Source organism: Heterodontus francisci, chromosome 23, assembly GCF_036365525.1.
Source record: "Heterodontus francisci isolate sHetFra1 chromosome 23, sHetFra1.hap1, whole genome shotgun sequence".
Classification (NCBI taxonomy): domain Eukaryota; kingdom Metazoa; phylum Chordata; class Chondrichthyes; order Heterodontiformes; family Heterodontidae; genus Heterodontus; species Heterodontus francisci.
Window position 1 is genome coordinate 29738028 of NC_090393.1, and position 19625 is coordinate 29757652.

General features: G+C 44.3%; 1 protein-coding gene across 1 annotated transcript in view; it reads left to right on the top strand.

Annotated features, from left to right (window-relative positions):
• sf3a1 (splicing factor 3a, subunit 1) overlaps positions 1–19625 on the top strand; it is a 37346-nt gene that overhangs the window by 10405 nt on the left and 7316 nt on the right. Inside the window, exons 7-11 of the mRNA XM_068054939.1 lie at positions 6421–6617; positions 12090–12207; positions 15079–15264; positions 16085–16206; positions 18532–18774. Coding sequence (XP_067911040.1) covers positions 6421–6617; positions 12090–12207; positions 15079–15264; positions 16085–16206; positions 18532–18774 — 866 coding nt within the window. The remainder of the gene's footprint in view (positions 1–6420; positions 6618–12089; positions 12208–15078; positions 15265–16084; positions 16207–18531; positions 18775–19625) is intronic.

The window sequence follows — 19625 nt, forward strand, 5'->3', positions numbered from 1 at the left end:
CTCCAGTCTTCCGGTACCTCACCCATGGCTAATAATGATACAAAAATCTCTGCCAGGGCCCCAGCAATCTCCTCCCTTGCTTTCCATAGCATCCTAGGATACAGCTGGTCAGGCCCTGGGGATTTATCCACCTTGATGCGCTTCAAAACCTCCCAACACCACCTCCTTTGTAATGTTGATATGCTCCAGGATATGGCTGTTCCCTCCCTTGAACTCACTAGCTTCCATGACCTTCTCCATGGTAAATACAGACGAGAAGTATTCAGCCAAAGTGTTTGGTGAAAGGAGAGTGAAGTGAGCTGACTACAAAGAGGAGGCTGATACTTGCTAAGAAATGTGAAGAAACAAACATGACAGTCCTGACATTGAACAAGGAAGTAGGAGCCAGTGGCCTTAAGAAAACTAATACTTTGAAGGTCAATGAACAGGAGCAAAGGTAGTTGCTCTTGCTAAAATAAACAGTATTTTTAGTAAGCAAGCAATCTAATGCATTATAGTCAAACTTGTGAAAATTGAATATCGTCATATAAGTATTTAGTGTTGCAAACTATTATTGTTTCATGTGCAGTTGGTGGGACTAGATTTATGATGAAAATATTTAATTAGCGTAACCTTTGCCCCTCTGCACTATACCTCTACAGCTGTTGATGTTTGTCTCACTTTCACCTTCAATGCCTTGATCCAGCAAGATGTTCACTATCTCATCCCAGTCATTCCTCCAATATAACCTCTGTCTTCATTCTCCAAGGATGCAAATTTGAGCATATCTAGCACACAAATGACTTGACCACTATCTGTTTCAATCATGTGAAGCTCTACTGTGCTTTGCTGTCCTCTGCCAAAACCGTCCACGACTCTAGGATCATCTTGGAGGGCTTAGATGGACCAGGATCCTTTTCTGTGCTACCAAGCACCTTCTTAAACCCCAGTCTCCAATCTCTTCCAACTTCATCTCCGACAGTATGAGGAGCTCATGGAAAGGTGGAAACTATCCGTTCAGCTATTTTTGCCGCTTTTTCCCCTTCCCCGTCTTAGCCAAACCTTCCTTCAGTTCCTCACCTATCCTAATCATGAGGCCCCGCCCCCCCCCAAACACTATCTCTCTCATTTCAGGACATCATTTTTCCGTGCCCTCGCCAAGCTCAGCACATCCATGAAACACACCCACTCATCACTCGACCCATTCCCACTTAACTCCTGGCCCCATGCCAGCTGTCATTGTACATGTTTCCCATCTCTCTCTCCTCTTCCAAGAGCCTTGAATATATTTTTGCCTCCTATATCTGTTCTCGTTTCTCCCACAACGTCCTTTTTGAATCTCTCCATTTAGATTTCCCCCCCTCCTCCAGAATGAAAACATCCTTAATTGAAGTTGTGTAATGGTATTCTCTGTGATTGGGAGGCATTACCAATCCTGGACCTCTTTTTATTCTTTCACGGGATGTAGGCGTCGCTGGCGAGACCAGCATTTTATTGCCCGTCCCTAAATGCCCTTGAGAAGGTGGTGGTAAGCCGCCGCCTTGAACCGCTGCAGTCCATGTGGTGTAGGGACAGCCACAGAGCTGTTTGGAAGGGAGTGCCAGGATTTTGATCCAGTGACTGTGAAGGAACGGCGATACAGTACCAAGTCAGGATGGTATCTGACTTGGAGGGGAATTTGCAGGTGTGGTGTTCCCATGCAACTGCTGCCCTTGTCCTACTGGTTTGGAAGGTGCAGTCAAAGGAGCTTTGGTGAGTTGCTGTAGTGCATCTTGTAGATGTTACTGCTGCCACTGTGCATCGGTGGTGGAGTGAATGTTGAAGGTGGTGGATAGGGTGCCAATCAAGCGGGCTGCTTTGTCCTGGATGTTGTCAAGTTGCTTGAGCGTTGGAGCTGCACTCATCCAAACAAGTGAAAAGTATTCCATCACACTGCTGACTTGCACCTTGTAGATGGTGGGTAGGCACTGGGGAGTCAGGAGGTGAGTTACTCGCTGCAGAATTCCCAGTCATTGATCTGCTCTTGTAGTCAGAGTATTTATATGACTGGTCCAGTTCAGTTTCTGGTCAATGGTAACCCCCACGATGTTGATAGTTGGGGTATTCAGCAATCGTAATGCCATTGAATGTCATGGGGAGATAGTTGGATTCTGTCTTATTGGAGATGGTCATTACCTGGCACTTGAGTGTTTCAACTGTAACCTGTCTGCAGCCTTCAACGCAGTCAATTACTTCCTCCTCCATTGTCCAATGTGATGCAACTGCCCTTGCTTGGTTCCACCCTTAACCTAACCAGTTGTTGTTATATTATCTCTTTTTAGACTAATACAAACAAAACTGAAGGGCAGGTATAAAGGTTTAGAACGCAGAGCTTTAATGGAGACTTAGTGTTGCTTCAGCTTACATGTGCGAACTGCAGGGGAAGTGCATCGTGTTATTGCATCACTTCCTGTGATAACATATATTAGCATAAACATCAATTAAATGATATTTAATATACCAACAAATACATTATCCCTTCCCTTAAATAACAACCCCATATAGTACAACATTAGTATGTATATGAACAAGCAATCCTGATGAGATAGAAAGAAATTTGACAAATATAACACTATTTACATAAAACATTCAACTATAACATGAACATTTGGAACACTTCTTCAAAGGGTTTTCTACGTTTGGAACCATACTGGCCGTTGGCTGACTCGACCAGACCTTGTGACAATGATTTGTGAGTGTGTTCTCGAGCTGTCTGTTCTCTCCTCCTGAAGATTGTGTTTGGGAGCCCAGTCCTCAGTTTTTTTTTATTCATTCATGGGATGTAGGCGTCACTGGCCAGGCCAGCATTTATTGCCCATCCCTAATTGCCCTTGAGAAGGTGTTAGTGAGCTGCCTTCTTGAACAGCTGCAGTCCATGTGGGGTAGGTACACCCACAGTGCTGTTAGGAAGGGAGTTCCAGTATTTTGACCCAGCGACAGTGAAGGAACGGCGATATAGTTCCAAGTCAGGATGGTGTGTGACTTGGAGGGAACTTGCAGGTGGTGGTGTTCCCATGTATTTGCTGCCCTTGTCCTTCTAGTTGGTAGAGGTCGCGGGTTTGGAAGGTGCTGTCTAAGGAGCCTTGGTGCATTGCTGCAGTGCTTCTTGTAGATGGTACACACTGCTGCCACTGTGTGTCAGTGGTGGAGGGAGTGAATGTTTGTAGATGGGGTGCCAATCAAGTGGGCTGCTTTGTCCTGGATGGTGTCGAGCTTCTTGAGTGTTGTTGGAGCTGCACCCATCCAGGCAAGTGGAGAGTATTCCATCACGCTCCTGATTAGTGCCTTGTAGATGGTGGACAGGCTTTTTGGGAGTCAGGAGGTGAGTTACCCGCCTCAGGATTCCGAGTCTCTGACCTGCTCTTGTAGCCACGGTATTTATATGGCTACTCCAGTTCAGTTTCTGGTCAATGGTAGCCCCTAGGATGTTGATAGTGGGGGATTCAGTGATGGTAATGCTATTGAACATCAAGGGGAGATGATTAGATTTGTTCTTGTTGGAGATGGTCATTGCCTGGCACTTGTGTGGCGCGAATGTTACTTGCCACTTATCAGCCCAAGCCTGGATATTGTCCAGGACTTGCTGCATTTCTACACGGACTGCTTCAGTATCTGGGGAGTCACAAATGGTGCTGAACATTATGAAATCATCAGCGAACATCCCCACTTCCGACTTTATGATTGAAGAAAGATCATTGATGAAGCAGCTGAAGATGGTTGGGCCTAGGACACTACCCTGAGGAACTCCTGTAGTGATGTCCTGGAGCTCAGGTGATTGACCTCCAACAACCACAACCATCTTCCTTTGTGCTAGGTATGACTCCAGCCAGTGGAGGGTTTTCCCCTTGACCTCAGTTTTGCTAGGGCTCCTTGATGCCATACTCCGTCAAATTCTACCTTGATGTCGAGGGCAGTCACTCTCACCTCACCTCTGGAGTTCAGCTCTTTTGTCCATGTTTGAACCAAGGCTGTAATGAGGTCAGGAGCTGAGTGGCCCTGGCGAAACCCAAACTGAGCGTCACTGAGCAGGTTATTGCTAAGCAAGTGCCGCTTGATGGCACTGTTGATGCCACCTTCCATCACTTTACTGATGATTGAGAGTAGGTTGATAGGGCGGCAATTGGCCGGGTTGGACTTGTCTTGCTTTTTTTGTGTACAGGACATGCCTGGGCAATTTTCTACATTGCAGGGTAGATGCCAGTGTAGTAGCTGTACTGGAACAGCTTGGCTAGGGGCGCGGCAAGTTCTGGAGCACAGGTCTTAAGTACTATTGCTGGAATATTGTCAGGGCCCATAGCTTTTGCAGTATCCAGTGCCTTCAGTCATTTCTTGATATCACGCGGAGTGAATTGGATTGGCTGAAGTCTAGCATCTGTGATGCTGGGGACTTCAGGAGGAGGCCGAGATGGATCATCAAGTCGGCACTTCTGGCTGAAGATTGTTGCAAATGCTTCAGCCTTATCTTTTGCTCTAATGTGCTGGGCTCCCCCATCATTGAGGATGGGGATATTTGTGGAGCCACCTCCTCCAGTTAGTTGTTTAATTGTCCACCACCATTCACGGCTGGATGTGGCAGGACTGCAGAGCTTAGATCTGATCCGTTGGTTATGGGATCGGTTAGCTCTGTCTTTCGCTTGCTGCTTGCGCAGTTTGGCATGCAAGTAGTCCTGGGTTGTAGCTTCACCAGGTTGACACCTCATTTTGAGGTATGCCTGGTGCTGCTCCTGGCATGCCCTCCTGCACTCTTCATTGAACAGGGGTGGTCTCCTGGCTTGATGGTAATGATAGAGTGGGGGATATGCCGGGCCATGAGGTTACAGATTGTGGTTGAGTACAATTCTGCTGCTGCTGATGGCCCACAGCGCCTCATGGATGCCCAGTTTTGCATTGCTAGATCTGTTCGAAATCTATCCCATTTAGCACGGTGATAGTGCCACACAACACGATGGACGGTATCCTCAATGTGAAGGCGGGACTTCATCTCCACAAGGACTGTGCGGTGGTCACTCCTACCAATACTGTCATAGACAGAAGCATCTGCGGCAGGCAGATTGGTGAGGACGAGGTCAAGTATGTTCTTCCCTCGTGTTGGTTCCCCCACCACCTGCCGCAGACCCAGTCTAGTAGCTGTGTCCTTTTGGACTCTGCCAGCTCGGTCAGTAGCGGTGCTACCGAGCCACTCTTAGTGATGGACATTGAAGTCCCCCACCCAGAGTATATTTTGTGTCCATGCCACCCTCGATGCTTCTTCCAAGTGGTGTTCAACATGGAGGAGTACTGAGTCATCAGCTGAGGGAGGGCAGTAGGTGGTAATCAGTAGGAGGTTACCTTGCCCATGTTTGACTTGATGCCATGAGACTTCATGGGGTCCGGAGTCAATGTTGAGGACTCCCAGGGCAACTCCCTCCCTACTGTATACCACTGTGCCCCCACCTCTGGTGGGTCTGTCCTGCCGGTGGGACAGGACATACCCAGGAATGGTGATGGCAGTGTCTGAGACATTGTCTGTAAGGTATGATTCCGTGAGTATGACTATGTCAGGCTGTTGCTTGACTAGTCTGTGGGACAGCTCTCCCAACTTTGGCACAAGCCCCCAGATGTTAGTCAGGAGGACTTTGCAGGGTCGACAGGGCTGGGTTTGCCGTTGTCATTTCCAGTGCCAAGGTCGATGCTGAGTGGTCCGTCCGGTTTCATTCCTTTTTATTGACTTCGTAGCAGTTTGGTGCAACTGAGTGGCTTGCTAGGCCATTTCAGAGGGCATGTAAGAGTTAACCACATGTAGGCCAGACCAGGTAAGGACAGCAGATTTCCTTCCCTAAAGGACATTAGTGAACCAGATGAGTTTTTACAACAATCGACAATGGTTTCATGGCCATCATTAGACTAGCTTTTAATTCCAGTTGGTGTGTTGCTTGTTGTTTCTTCGTCTTTGAGTATGTGTCGGTGATGCTGATTGGTCGTCTTGTGCATGACTAGCAGAGAGTCCCCTGAGGTGAGATAGATTCCTTCGCAGAACTGCATCATTTGGTGTTGTCACTTCATACTGCCTTTTCCAGTGGTTCAGATGGTTGTTAACAATCTCATGGCACTATTTAAAAATAGTAGACGTTCTGGTGTATATTCTCTGAACCAGGGTTCTTGCCGTGCACAAAGTAGCTACCAAGTTTGACTACGTAACAATAGTTACTGCATTTCAAAGTAATTCATTGTGTTTGATGCTTTTCTTCAGCAAATTTGGATGACTGAATTCTGATCTTCAGAAGTGCACGTCTGTTGGCCATTAATGGAACAGAATTTCTACTTCTGGTTGAAGAAGAAAATACTGTAATGGGGGAGAGGAAGGGAAAATTAGATATGTAATAGTAGTTAAGTTCACCAGGTAATTAGCTTTTCCAATTACAGGGCATTTCCCTCCACCAACTACCCCGGAAGAGCTTGGAGCTCGTATTTTAATGCAGGAAAGATATGAGAAGTTTGGGGAGAGTGAGGAGGTTGAAATGGAGGTGGAATCTGATGATGATGTTGAAGAAACAGAGGATAAGCCAGAAGAGACTCCATCCCAGTTGGATCAAGATACACAAGTACAGGATATGGATGAGGTATGGTGTTAAAAATGATCCTGGTTTTTGATGTAAAGATACTTTGTATGAGTGAATATTTCATAGTTCAGTTTGATTACCCAAGAGGAGATGTTAGCAAGTTAGCTTTCAATTTTGCCACCCCCCCCCTTCCAGAATAACTGACCTAACTGATTACAGATTATAAAATAGGAATTATTGAATAGTATGCAAAGGTACTGTTTGTCCATTGATAAAGTTGGAAAACGAAGAAAAGTTATAACTACAATAATGCCAAGCTTTATTTAATCTGGTTTAAAAAAAAAGTCTTGTGAATAAGAGGAGAGTTCCAGGATTTTGACCCAGCAACGTTGAAGGAATGGTGATATTATTCCAAGACAGGATGGTCTGTCGCTTGGAGGGGAACTTACAGGTGTGATGTTCCCATGCATCTGCTGCCCTTGTCCTTCTAGGTGATAGAGGTTGTGGGTTTGGAAGGTTCTGTCAAAAGAGCCTTGCTGATAACATTCAACCTTGGTGTACATACAAGTTATTATTTCATTCAAATCATGACAAGTGAGCCAACTAACAAAAGGAGCTGGTCTGTTGACAGGATGAGTGTTATATCTTTGAAATAATTTTTTTTTAGAACATTAGAACATTACAGCGCAGTACAGGCCCTTCGGCCCTCGATGTTGCGCCGACCTGTGAAACCATCTGACCTACACTATTCCATTTTCATCCATATGTCTATCCAATGACCACTTAAATGCCCTTAAAGTTGGCGAGTCTACTACTGTTGCAGGCAGGGCGTTCCACGCCCCTACTACTCTCTGAGTAAAGAAACTACCTCTAACATCTGTCCTATATCTATCACCCCTCAACTTAAAGCTATGTCCCCTCGTGTTTGCCATCACCATCCGAGGAAAAACACTCTCACTATCCACCCTATCTAACCCTCTGATTATCTTATATGTCTCTATTAAGTCACCTCTCCTCCTCCTCCTTTCCAACGAAAACAACCTCAAGTCCCTCAGCCTTTCCTCGTAAGACCTTCCCTCCATACCAGGCAACATCCTAGTAAATCTGCTCTGCACCCTTTCCAAAGCTTCCACATCCTTCCTATAATGCGGTGACCAGAACTGCGCGCAATACTCCAGGTGCGGCATGACCTCGTTGCTCCGAAACTCGATCCCCCTACTAATAAAAGCTAACACTATGCCTTCTTAACAGCCCTATTAACCTGGGTAGCAACTTGCAGGGATTTATGTACCTGGACACCAAGATCCCTCTGCTCGTCTACACTACCAAGAATCTTCCCATTAGCCCAGTACTCTGCATTCCTGTTACTCCTTCCAAAGTGAATCACCTCACACTTTTCCGCATTAAACTCCATTTGCCATCTCTCAGCCCAGCTCTGCAGCCTATCTATGTCCCTCTGTACCCTACAACACCCTTCGACACTATCCACAACTCCACCGACCTTCGTGTCATCCGCAAATTTACTAACCCACCCTTCTACACCCTCATCCAGGTCATTTATAAAAATGACAAACAGCAGTGGCCCCAAAACTGATCCTTGCGGTACACCACTAGTAACTAAACTCCAGGATGAACATTTGCCATCAACCACCACCCTCTGTCTTCTTTCAGCTAGCCAATTTCTGATCCAAAGCTCTAAATCACCTTCAACCCCATACTTCCGTATTTTCTGCAATAGCCTACCGTGGGGAACCTTATCAAATGCCTTACTGAAATCCATATACACCACATCCACTGCTTTACCCTCATCCACCTGTTTGGTCACCTTCTCGAAAAACTCAATAAGGTTTGTGAGGCACGACCTACCCTTCACAAAACCGTGCTGACTATCGCTAATGAACTTATTCTTTTCAAGATGATTATAAATCCTGTCTCTTATAACCTTTTCCAACATTTTACCCACAACCGAAGTAAGGCTCACAGGTCTATAATTACCAGGGCTGTCTCTACTCCCCTTCTTGAACAAGGGGACAACATTTGCTATCCTCCAGTCTTCCGGCACTATTCCTGTCGACAATGACGACATAAAGATCAAGGACAAAGGCTCTGCAATCTCCTCCCTGGCTTCCCAGAGAATCCTAGGATAAATCCCATCTGGCCCAGGGGACTTATCTATTTTCACACTTTCCAAAATTGCAAACACCTCCTCCTTGTGAACCTCAATCCCATCTAGCCTAGTCGTCTGAATCTCAGTATTCTCCTCGACAACATTTTCTTTCTCTACTGTAAATACTGACGAAAAATATTCATTTAACGCTTCCCCTATCTCCTCTGATTCCACACACAACTTCCCACTACTATCCTTGATTGGCCCTAATCTAACTCTAGTCATTCTTTTATTCCTGATATACCTATAGAAAGCCTTAGGGTTTTCCTTGATCCTATCCGCCAATGACTTCTCGTGTCCTCTCCTTGCTCTTCTTAGCTCTCCCTTTAGATCCTTCCTGGCTAGCTTGTAACTCTCTAGCGCCCTAACTGAGCCTTCACGTCTCATCCTAACATAAGCCGCCTTCTTCCTCTTGACAAGCGCTTCAACTTCTTTAGTAAACCACGGCTCCCTTGCTCGACAACTTCCTCCCTGCCTGACAGGTACATACTTATCAAGGACACGCAGTAGCTGCTCCTTGAATAAGCTCTTTCTTTTTTCTTTCTTTTGGCCTCCTTATCTCGAGAGACAATGGATACGCGCCTGGAGGTAGTCAGTGGTTTGTGAAGCAGCGCCTGGAGTGGCTATAAAGGCCAATTCTAGAGTGACAGGCTCTTCCACAGGTGCTGCAGAGAAATTTGCTTGTGGGGGCTGTTGCACAGTTGGCTCTCCCCTTGCGCCTCTGTCTTTTTTCCTGCCAACTACTAAGTCTCTTCGACTCGCCACATTTTAGCCCCGTCTTTATGGCTGCCCGCCAGCTCTGGCGAACGCTGGCAACTGACTCCCACGACTTGTGATCAATGTCACACGATTTCATGTCGCGTTTGCAGACGTCTTTAAAGCGGACGGCCGGTGGGTCTGATACCAGTGGCGAGCTTGCTGTACAATGTGTCTTTGGGGATTCTGCCAACTTCCATGCGGCTCACATGGCCGAGCCATCTCAAGCGCCGCTGACTCAGTAGTGTGTACAAGCTGGGGATGTTGGCCGCCTCGAGGACTTCTGTGTCGGAGATACAGTCCTGCCACCTGATGCCAAGTATTCTCCGGAGGCAGCGAAGATGGAATGAATTGAGACGTCGCTCTTGGCTGACATACGTTGTCCAGGCCTCGCTGCCATAGAGCAAGGTACTGAGGACACAGGCCTGATACACTCGGACTTTTGTGTTCCGTGTCAGTGCGCCATTTTCCCACACTCTCTTGGCCAGTCTGGACATAGCAGTGGAAGCCTTTCCCATGCGCTTGTTGGATTTCTGCATCAAGAGACAGGTTACTGGTGATAGTTGAGCCTAGGTAGGTGAACTCTTGAACCACTTCCAGAGCGTGGTCGCCAATAATGATGGATGGAGCATTTCTGACGTCCTGCCCCATGATGTTCGTTTTCTTGAGGCTGATGGTTAAGCCAAATTCATTGCAGGCAGCCGCAAACCTGTCGATGAGACTCTGCAGGCACTCTTCAGTGTGAGATGTTAAAGCAGCATCGTCAGCAAAGAGGAGTTCCCTGATGAGGACTTTCCGTACTTTGGACTTCGCTCTTAGACGGGCAAGGTTGAACAACCTGCCCCCTGATCTTGTGTGGAGGAAAATTCCTTCTTCTGAGGACTTGAACGCATGTGAAAGCAGCAGGGAGAAGAATATCCCAACAAGTGTGGGTGCGAGAACACAGCCCTGTTTCACACCACTCAGGATAGGAAAGGGCTCTGTTGAGGAGCCACCATGTTGAATTGTGCCTTTCATATTGTCATGGAATGAGGTGATGATACTTAGTAGCTTTGGTGGGCATCCAATCTTTTCTAGTAGTCTGAAGAGACCACGTCTGCTGACGAGGTCAAAGGCTTTGGTGAGATCAATGAAAGCAATGTAGAGGGGCATCTGTTGTTCACGGCATTTCTCCTGTATCTGATGAAGGGAGAACAGCATGTCAACGGTCGATCTCTCTGCACAAAAGCCACACTGTGCCTCAGGGTAGACTCGCTCGGCCAGCTTCTGGAGCCTGTTCAGAGCAACTCGAGCAAAGACATTCCCCACTATGCTGAGCAGGGAAATTCCATGGTAGTTGTTGCAGTCACCGCGGTCACCTTTGTTTTTATAGAGGGTGATGATATTGGCATCGCGCATGTCCTGGGGTACTGCTCCCTCGTCTCAGCACAGGCATAGCAGTTCATGTAGTGCTGAGAGTATAGCAGGCTTGGCACTCTTGATTATTTCAGGGGTAATGCTGTCCTTCCCAGGGGCCTTTCCGCTGGCTGGAGAATCATTAGCATCACTGAGTTCCGATTTGGTTGGCTGTATGTCCAGCTCATCCATGACTGGTAGAGGCTGGGCTGCAATAAGTTTTTGAAAACCTGAAATTAACTTAATACTGAATTTTACTTGTAACGAACTTGGAAAACACAAAAATTTTTAGATCTTTGATATTTATGGTGTCACAATGAACTCCTTTTACCTTTTAAAAATTTACTTTGTAACATAAATCATAGTGTGTTTCAAAAGGACTGACTTGAGTTTTGTGTTTCAAAATATAGCTTACTTTTGATACTGGTGCCAAAGAAATTTTATCATTCAGAGTTTTAAGATCAGTTTTAAGATTTTAATTAAGTGACTCAATGTTTCTAGGCAAACTTACTCTACCTGATACACTCTAGCTGTGTAAGTTTGGAAAAACAAGCCAATTCAAATGCAGAACAGACGGGTTTTCTTTGCCCTAGGTATTTGTTCATGGATTCTGTTTCAAGTATTCTTTTAAATGACTGGATTCATTGTAGGTTTAAAACTTTTCTCAGCTGGATGTTTGACTCCTTGCCAACTCTGGAGGTACCACCAAGCAGCTATTACTTGGAAATGATATCCACAGAATGAGATAGCCAGCAGAGGGAAGAGCATTAGTGAATTGGTGTCCTCAGTGTGATTAGTTGTTAGTTTGCTTCAAAGAGAGCTCAGACCTAAAATTGCTTAGGATAACGTTTGTTTGTTGTTTGAACATTGCATGACATATAATCACAAGCATAATTTAAAATAAACAAGGTGGCACATCATTTTTTGTGCATGTGGATCACCATATAGTGAGTTCTTCAGTTTAACTGTGCCTTTGGTCAAAGGTACAGCACTTCCCCAGAAGCAGTTGGGGAAAAAAATGGCGTGGGTCATCCATATTCCAATGACCATATCAGAAATGGTATTGCTAGATATGTGGGAGCTGTAAGTCTTTCTCCCAAGTCAGAACAAAACAGAAAAAACAATGGGAAAAATGTCAACTTTTAGTTTAACATATTTTCAATGAGATGGATTTTATTTACACATTTATGTTGCTGTATAATGGTTTCTCTTAGGGATCAGATGAAGAAGACGAAGGTCAGAAAGCCCCACCTCCTCCTGATAATCCAATGCCTCCACCACTTCCTCCTACTCCAGACCAGGTTATCATTAGGAAGGACTATGACCCCAAAGGTGAGTCTACAAAAACTAAGGGTAGGTTAAGTTGCATATGTGGTCTTGATTGGTCTGAAAGCCAATTATTCATCTGATGCAGTTATATTCACTAGGGTGCATTGTTAGCTTGGAAGAAGGTAATGGAATGGAACATGAAACAAAATTTATTTGCTGTACAAAACTGACCATTTTCTTGAATTAGTTTGTAGTATAGTATAGTATAGTTTCTATTATAAAATTATCATTAAATTACTCACTCTATTTCTCTTGAATCTAGTGCTTCCTTGATATTATAACTACTCATTAAATGCCAAATTTTCCCTTGAATATCTTTTATCATTTTCCTATTCATTTGATCTGTCTAGCATAAAATTAGAGAAATTGAGAAATCAGTGATCATTGAGATGTCAGCCTACGTAGTAACAAACTCTGAAAAATCAAAAACAATGTCTTACGAGTATTTCACTTTATGCAGTGCTCACTTAGGATTAAGCTACAACCAGAACATCTCTGAAGCAAAAAACCTGTTAAAGCAGGAGTGATTTGATTTGTATTTTTAATGCTACTTACTTATAATGACGTGAATGCTGTTTATTTTAATATCTTTATTGTCTTTTAAATTGCAATTTTTCTCCCACTGCCATCAATTCTGGACTAACTTCCTTGATATTGGCATGGACCACTGTAGCCACTTGCAAAATTCACAATGGTGAATTTGATAAAGTTAGTGAAGAGAGAAATGAATGTAATTGGCATTTTCTAAACATTCTGTTTTATATAAATAATGCAGGCATCCAAAGCCATTAGTTTATGGAGAATAAGCCACTATTGTCATGGACAATAAAACTCACTAGGACCTTGCATGCTTATGAGTATAAAGCTAACACCACACTGGTTTCTTTTTTGTAAACTGCTAATCCGTAAGAATATATTTTCATTGTTGGAAATCAAAGGTTCTTTGCAAATCCATTCATGACAATGAAGTCTTTCCAGCAGTTTGATTCTGAAGTAGTTTCAATTTTGCAGCAAATGATTTGTCACAGTGCAACATCACATCATAAATTCTGGCTTCCACAGTTTAGTCTGGCACTCTCCCTCCCCTCCAATTTCAGACTGGCATTATTGTCTTTACTTCCCCTCCCCCCAGTTGTATGCTGCAACATTTGATCTCTGCGTAGCTCAAGGCTCCATCCCCTTTTATTACAGCTCCCAGGTTATCCTCTCTCCCCAGTCTTTAACACCACTTCCAGTTCCTATCTGCTACCACTCCACTGCTCCAAGCAAATGAATGCCAGTACTGTGCACTAAAGGACATTCCCTCAAACCCAGTCGCCCCCATGCCAGCAAAGTTGGATTTCATATGAAGTTATAGCACGTGTCAACTTAACTCAGTTTGTAACACCTTTGCCTCTGAGCCAGAAATTTATGGATTCAAGCCCCATGAAAGGACTTGATAATATAGGCCTGTAAAATTGCTGACTAGCCACAGGAGAAATACCTTACATGCATTCAATGTAGGTAAATATACTTCAGGTCTATGTTTACTTAACAAACATCAACTGCCATTCAGGAACCAAGGAAGTAAAGCACCCAAAGATCAAGAAACACTTGCGCACACTCTTCGTTTTACCAGCAAGCGCACACAAAGGTTAAAGTACACAAGCGTGCACTTTGCCAAAGAGTATTGCAATTACGTGACCAAGGACGGTGTCTCTCACTTGGTTTTAGCTAATTAGGAATACAGTAAACCACATCAGGATTCCTAATTATTCATATGTGAATATTGTCTAAGGTATTGGTCAACACTGATCTAAGGTGACACTTTAGTGAGGGGGTGCTGCATTGTCGAAGATGCTGTCTTTCATATCCAACTAAGGTCCCATCAGTCTCTTCAGGTGGACACCATGGTAGCATTGGGAGAAGAGGAGTGAATTCTTCCAGTGTCCTAACCAATACTTAGAGACTAACCACCAGAAAAACAGACCATTCATCTCTTGCTGTTTTTGGGATCTACTGTTTAAAAAAATATTTCTTAGGATTTTGGTGATGCTGGCAAGGCTGCATTAATTGTCCATTCCTAGTTGCCACGAGGGCATTATGAGCTAACCATCTAGAGTGGGACTGAATTTAGATGTAGACCAGAACATGTAGGATTGGCAGGTTCCCTTCTCTGAAGGACATCAGTTAACCAGTTGGGTTTTTACAACAATCCCCATAGCAACCTCTATCTCATAGCAGTAACAGTCAGTAACGCTTCAGAGTAAGTATATGAAAAAGTGTTGAGATGTTTATGCGACAAGATAAGGTGCTTATATCAGTTCAGAATATTTATTTCGCTAGTGCAGGTCTATTGTTCAGTTGTACAGTTGACAAGTTGTCATTCAGGTTGTTTAGAAAGTGCTTCGTGCTTAAGGACAGAAACTGCTTCAGTGTTGCTTCTTTAAAGCCAAATTTAGGGTTTCTGTACCAGCTCTGTTTTATAGTATATATGTATGCATATTTTACTATTTCATATGCGGGTTAAAGCAGCTGTCCAACCTGAAGTTATTTTAATCATGAATAATTTTTAATAAAGAGGCATATGTTGCTTAATGATTCTTTAAGGCATCAGGCATCATTTTTACTTTATAGATGTAAAGACAAATAAATTGACAGTGTAAGAATTATTCTGTGCAAAATCAGGATTACAATTTTGCAGTCCTTTTTCTGACCTGTGCTTGATCTGGCAGCTCACAGTTTCTATACTTTCCCTTTTGAAATGTATAGAAACAAATCTACTTAATGTTTTTTGAATTTGTTCTTTAATATGTGTATCAATTTCTGTTTCTTGTACTTAATTACTGAATATTTTAAAGAATAATCATAGATGTTTTCCTTATATTCTTGTAGCTTCAAAACCAGTGGCTGGTACACCTGCACCTGATGAATATCTCATCTCTCCAATCACTGGGGAAAAGATTCCTGCCAGTAAAATGCAAGAGCACATGCGTATTGGGCTGCTGGATCCTCGCTGGTTGGAGCAACGTGAACGCTCCATTAGAGAGAAGCAGAGTGAAGATGAAGTGTATGCTCCAGGCAAGTATCACTCGTCGTGCTAGAGGAAGCACTGCCCAAAATAGGAACTTGTTTCCAGAGATAATTTTGGTTTATTCATCAACATAAAAAGTTGTGTGTTTTGCTTCTTGGTTGTGACTGTAATTATTGTTCCAGGAAATCCACCCCACCCCTCCCCACCCAAGCCCCATACATACGATTGAGTGTACTTATCGCCATCTGTTACTATAATATATATACAGTTTTAAAATACAAAATTATTTAAATATATTTCTAAAAGCTTTTTGTAGTACAAATCCAGTTTTTCCTCTTGATCTTCCCATATTACGCCTAGTTGTGAGGACACATTCTGCAAACAACCGAACATTTCTACCAGTACTACTTTGTAGCCAGCCAGTAGAGGATATGCAAGAGTACCTTTTTAATGTTTTCAGTCATTTGGAGAACCTCCTCACCACATCACCACTTAGACTAGGAACTGAATGTGACACAGCACAAGCACTTTGTTCTTTCAGTTAATCCTCCTACTGAACAATCCTAAATTTTCCTGCAGTCTATCTGTTTATTGCCCCTTGTTAGTGTATTCTTTGCTTTAAAACGGCAAATTAATGGCAGCATAGGCACAGATTTTTTTGTGGCCTGTTGTGATGTTAAGTTTGTTCCATTAACTTATTAATGAGGAATGCTGCCTACCCTAATGTCACTAGAGCAAAACATTCATTTAATTGTCAGTCCCAAAAACAATTTTAGTGAAAAATTCTGTAAGTTTAATGTGAGTATCTTATTTACATAATTTATTAGGATAGAACCATCTTTTGATCTGAGCTGTTTTCTCCATCAGGCCTGGATATTGAAAGTAGTTTGAAGCAGCTGGCTGAACGACGTACTGATATCTTTGGTGTGGAAGAAACAGCCATTGGTAAGAAGATTGGTGAGGAAGAAATTCAGAAACCAGAAGAGAAGGTACAAACACACGTTACTGTTAGAGTCTCGATAACCCAGTCATTGCTCTCATGGTGTTTTGGAGCAGATTTCCTGTTGCTTCTTAATACTGCAGTTTCACAACAGTAACCATAACTTTTCCCTTGCATAAACTGCACACAAACACCTGGCAGTTTACACACACAAATTCATTCAGCAACTGTTCTCTCCCACTAAAACAGTAACGATTATATGAGAATGAGTAACGATGTTGTAATTGAATGTCTTTACCAAATTATAGGGATGCATTCTATTATCAAAGTACAATGTGTAAAGGAAATTAAATTATGCTAAGTGCTGTGGCAGTACAATGCAGAGCACTGATAATGGATGTGGTCCACTTGTTCAATTTGGGAAAACATTCAAAATTAAAACAGTAATTGTCTATTGCCTCAGTTAAAATAGGCAGCAATATTAGTTTGTCTAGATCAGGATTGTCCAGCCTTGTCGCCTGGTCCGGGGGAGGGCCACATTACAATTTTTGTCTTACATAGGGGGCTGGTCAGACAATTTTGGAAAGATAAAGGCATTAAATGGTTATCTCACTATTAATCAAAATAACAACAAATGTGCACTTTTGTGAAGAAGCTTTAAATGAGATTAATTGCTTACTTTTTCTTCACTCTTTTGGAAACTGCTTTAGTGAGATACGTGGCATTTATTTGCTTGCACAAGCAGTCAGTGTTTGCTGGCACACTTGTAGCAATGCAGAGTATTCCAGACAGATGGCCATCTGTCAGGAGTGATCTAGATCACTCTCTTTTGTTCCCCCTCTCCCACTGTTGTTCTTAGTCTGTGTGTCCCCTCTTTCTCTCTCGGTCCCCCCCCCCCACCCCTCCTTTCTCTCTCGGCCCCCTCACTCCCCCCTCCCCCTTCCTTCCTCGGTTTCCTCCTGCTCTCCCATTTCTCCCTTGGTGTCCCCCCCCCACCTGCCCTTTCTCTGTTTGTCCCCTACCTTTCTCTCCCGGTCCAACCCACTCCCCAGCTCCTCCACTCTTCCCCTCTTGATTTGCCCCCACACTCTTTCCCTCACGATTTGCCCCCCCCCCCCCCCCCCGGCACTCTCCCTCACGATTCCCCCCCCCCCCCCCCGACGCTCTCCCTCAAGATTTGCCCCCCCCCGAATCTTCCCTCACGATTTGCCCCTTGCTCTTTCCCTCACGTTTTGCCCCCCCCACTCTTTCCCTCACGATTTGCCACCCAATTCCTTCCCTCAAGATTTGCCCCACTGACTCTTTGCCTCACGATTTGCCCCCCCCACTCTTTCCCTCACGATTTGCCCCCCCCACTCTTTCCCTCACGATTTGCCCCCCCCACTCTTTCCCTCACGATTTGCCCCCCCCACTCTTTCCCTCACGATTTGCCCCCCCCACTCTTTCCCTCACGATTTGCCCCCCCCACTCTTTCCCTCACGATTTGCCCCCCCCACTCTTTCCCTCACGATTTGCCCCCCCCACTCTTTCCCTCACGATTTGCCCCCCCCACTCTTTCCCTCACGATTTGCCCCCCCCCACTCTTTCCCTCACGATTTGCCCCCCCCCACTCTTTCCCTCACGATTTGCCCCCCCCCACTCTTTCCCTCACGATTTGCCCCCCCCCCCACTCTTTCCCTCACGATTTGCCCCCCCCCCCACTCTTTCCCTCACGATTTGCCCCCCCCCCCCACTCTTTCCCTCACGATTTGCCCCCCCCCCCCACTCTTTCCCTCACGATTTGCCCCCCCCGGCACTCTTTCCCTCGCATTTTGCCCCCCCCGGCACTCTTTCCCTCGCATTTTGCCCCCCCCACTCTTCCCCCTCACCCTCCCCCCTTTTTAATTATAATCTGACCCCCACCTGCCTTCTCTCTTCCGCATCTCCCCCACCCGCCTTCTCTCTCCCGCACACTTCCCCCCCCCCCCCCCCCAGCAGCCTTTTTAATTAAAATCTGAAGCCGCCAGAAAACCCCGAAACTGTCTGAAGTTGGAGAACCGCTGTTACCTGTCAGCTGTGAAACTGACTTGCGATTTTTTTTTTTTAAAAAGCCAGTCGGGAAGAAGAAGCCAATGGAAAATTTCTAATTTCTGAAGTACGCCCACGGGCTGGATGGAAACCTTTGGCGGGCTGGATCCTGGCCCTTGGGCTGTATTTTGGACCACCCTGGTCTAGATTAACTCTAAACTGAAGGCAAAGTAACTTGATGTAAATCTGTTCTGCTGTGAAGTGATTGATTAATATTGCCGGCATGCTGTTAATTGGTTGTAACTGTAAAATACATAAACAAGCCAATAATCTACAATTATACTCATTGATCTCTCTTGTGCCAAAGGTTACTTGGGATGGTCATTCTGGCAGTATGGCACGTACGCAACAAGCTGCACAAGCCAACATCACTCTGCAGGAACAGATTGAAGCAATCCACAAGGCCAAGGGATTGGTTCCAGAGGATGATACCAAAGAGAAAATTGGACCCAGCAAACCTGCTGATTTACCACAGCCCCCACCTCCTTCATCTGGATCAAATCCTTCAATGAATGTTCCACCGATCACATCAATGCCCCGCCCACCTTCTGTAAGTTTAGCAAATGTTTTGTGTGGTGGCCCCAGGGCTTGAGTGAAGTTTAGCTGATATTAGTATAGGATATGGGGCAAAGACAGAGAGACAAAGACTGCAGCGGCTGAACACAAAGGCGTCTTTATTTATCCTGTCTTCGTTTCACTTTCACTTTTCTAGCATGTGTGTTCTACTGCAGCCTCTAGAGTACGCAATGCAGTTTCAAACCACTACAACACTACATTTTGACAATGGTTACAAGTGTTCTATTTACATTTACTTTATGTTCAGGTGTTCAGCATTGTGTGCAACAATAATGTACACAAATATCTTGTTACTTTACCAGTATATAACTCCTGGGCCTTAGTTAGGACTCTACACTTAAATCAAATTGGCCACAGGCCTGTTATTTAATTATTAGCTGTTTTGATTTTCAGTATTAAATAGCTGGAACAGTACCATATTCCACCTGTCTTGTTGAGGTTTCAAATATAGGATTGTTAATGAACCAATTTTCTATTACAGTACATACATTGTCCCATGTAACTCATGTATTAAGTAACAATTATATTGATTCACTCTACCAGCATCAGCAGAGGAAATCCGTAAGAACGAGCCATTAAGAAAGCTATCTGAATTCACTTGGATTTTCAATCTTTTATAATAAAATATAAAGGAGACTATCGCACGAGCAGAAAATGTTTAACAACAGTTGTTGAAAATCGTCTACCCAGCCACTCTAGCTATCTAAGAAAATGTGACAGTTGCATCTTCTGATTCATAATGTTTCAATAACACAGCTAGAAGTTAGACTTACAACACTTCATATAGAATAGAAGACCTTGCAATACCTTACACATAAGGCAATC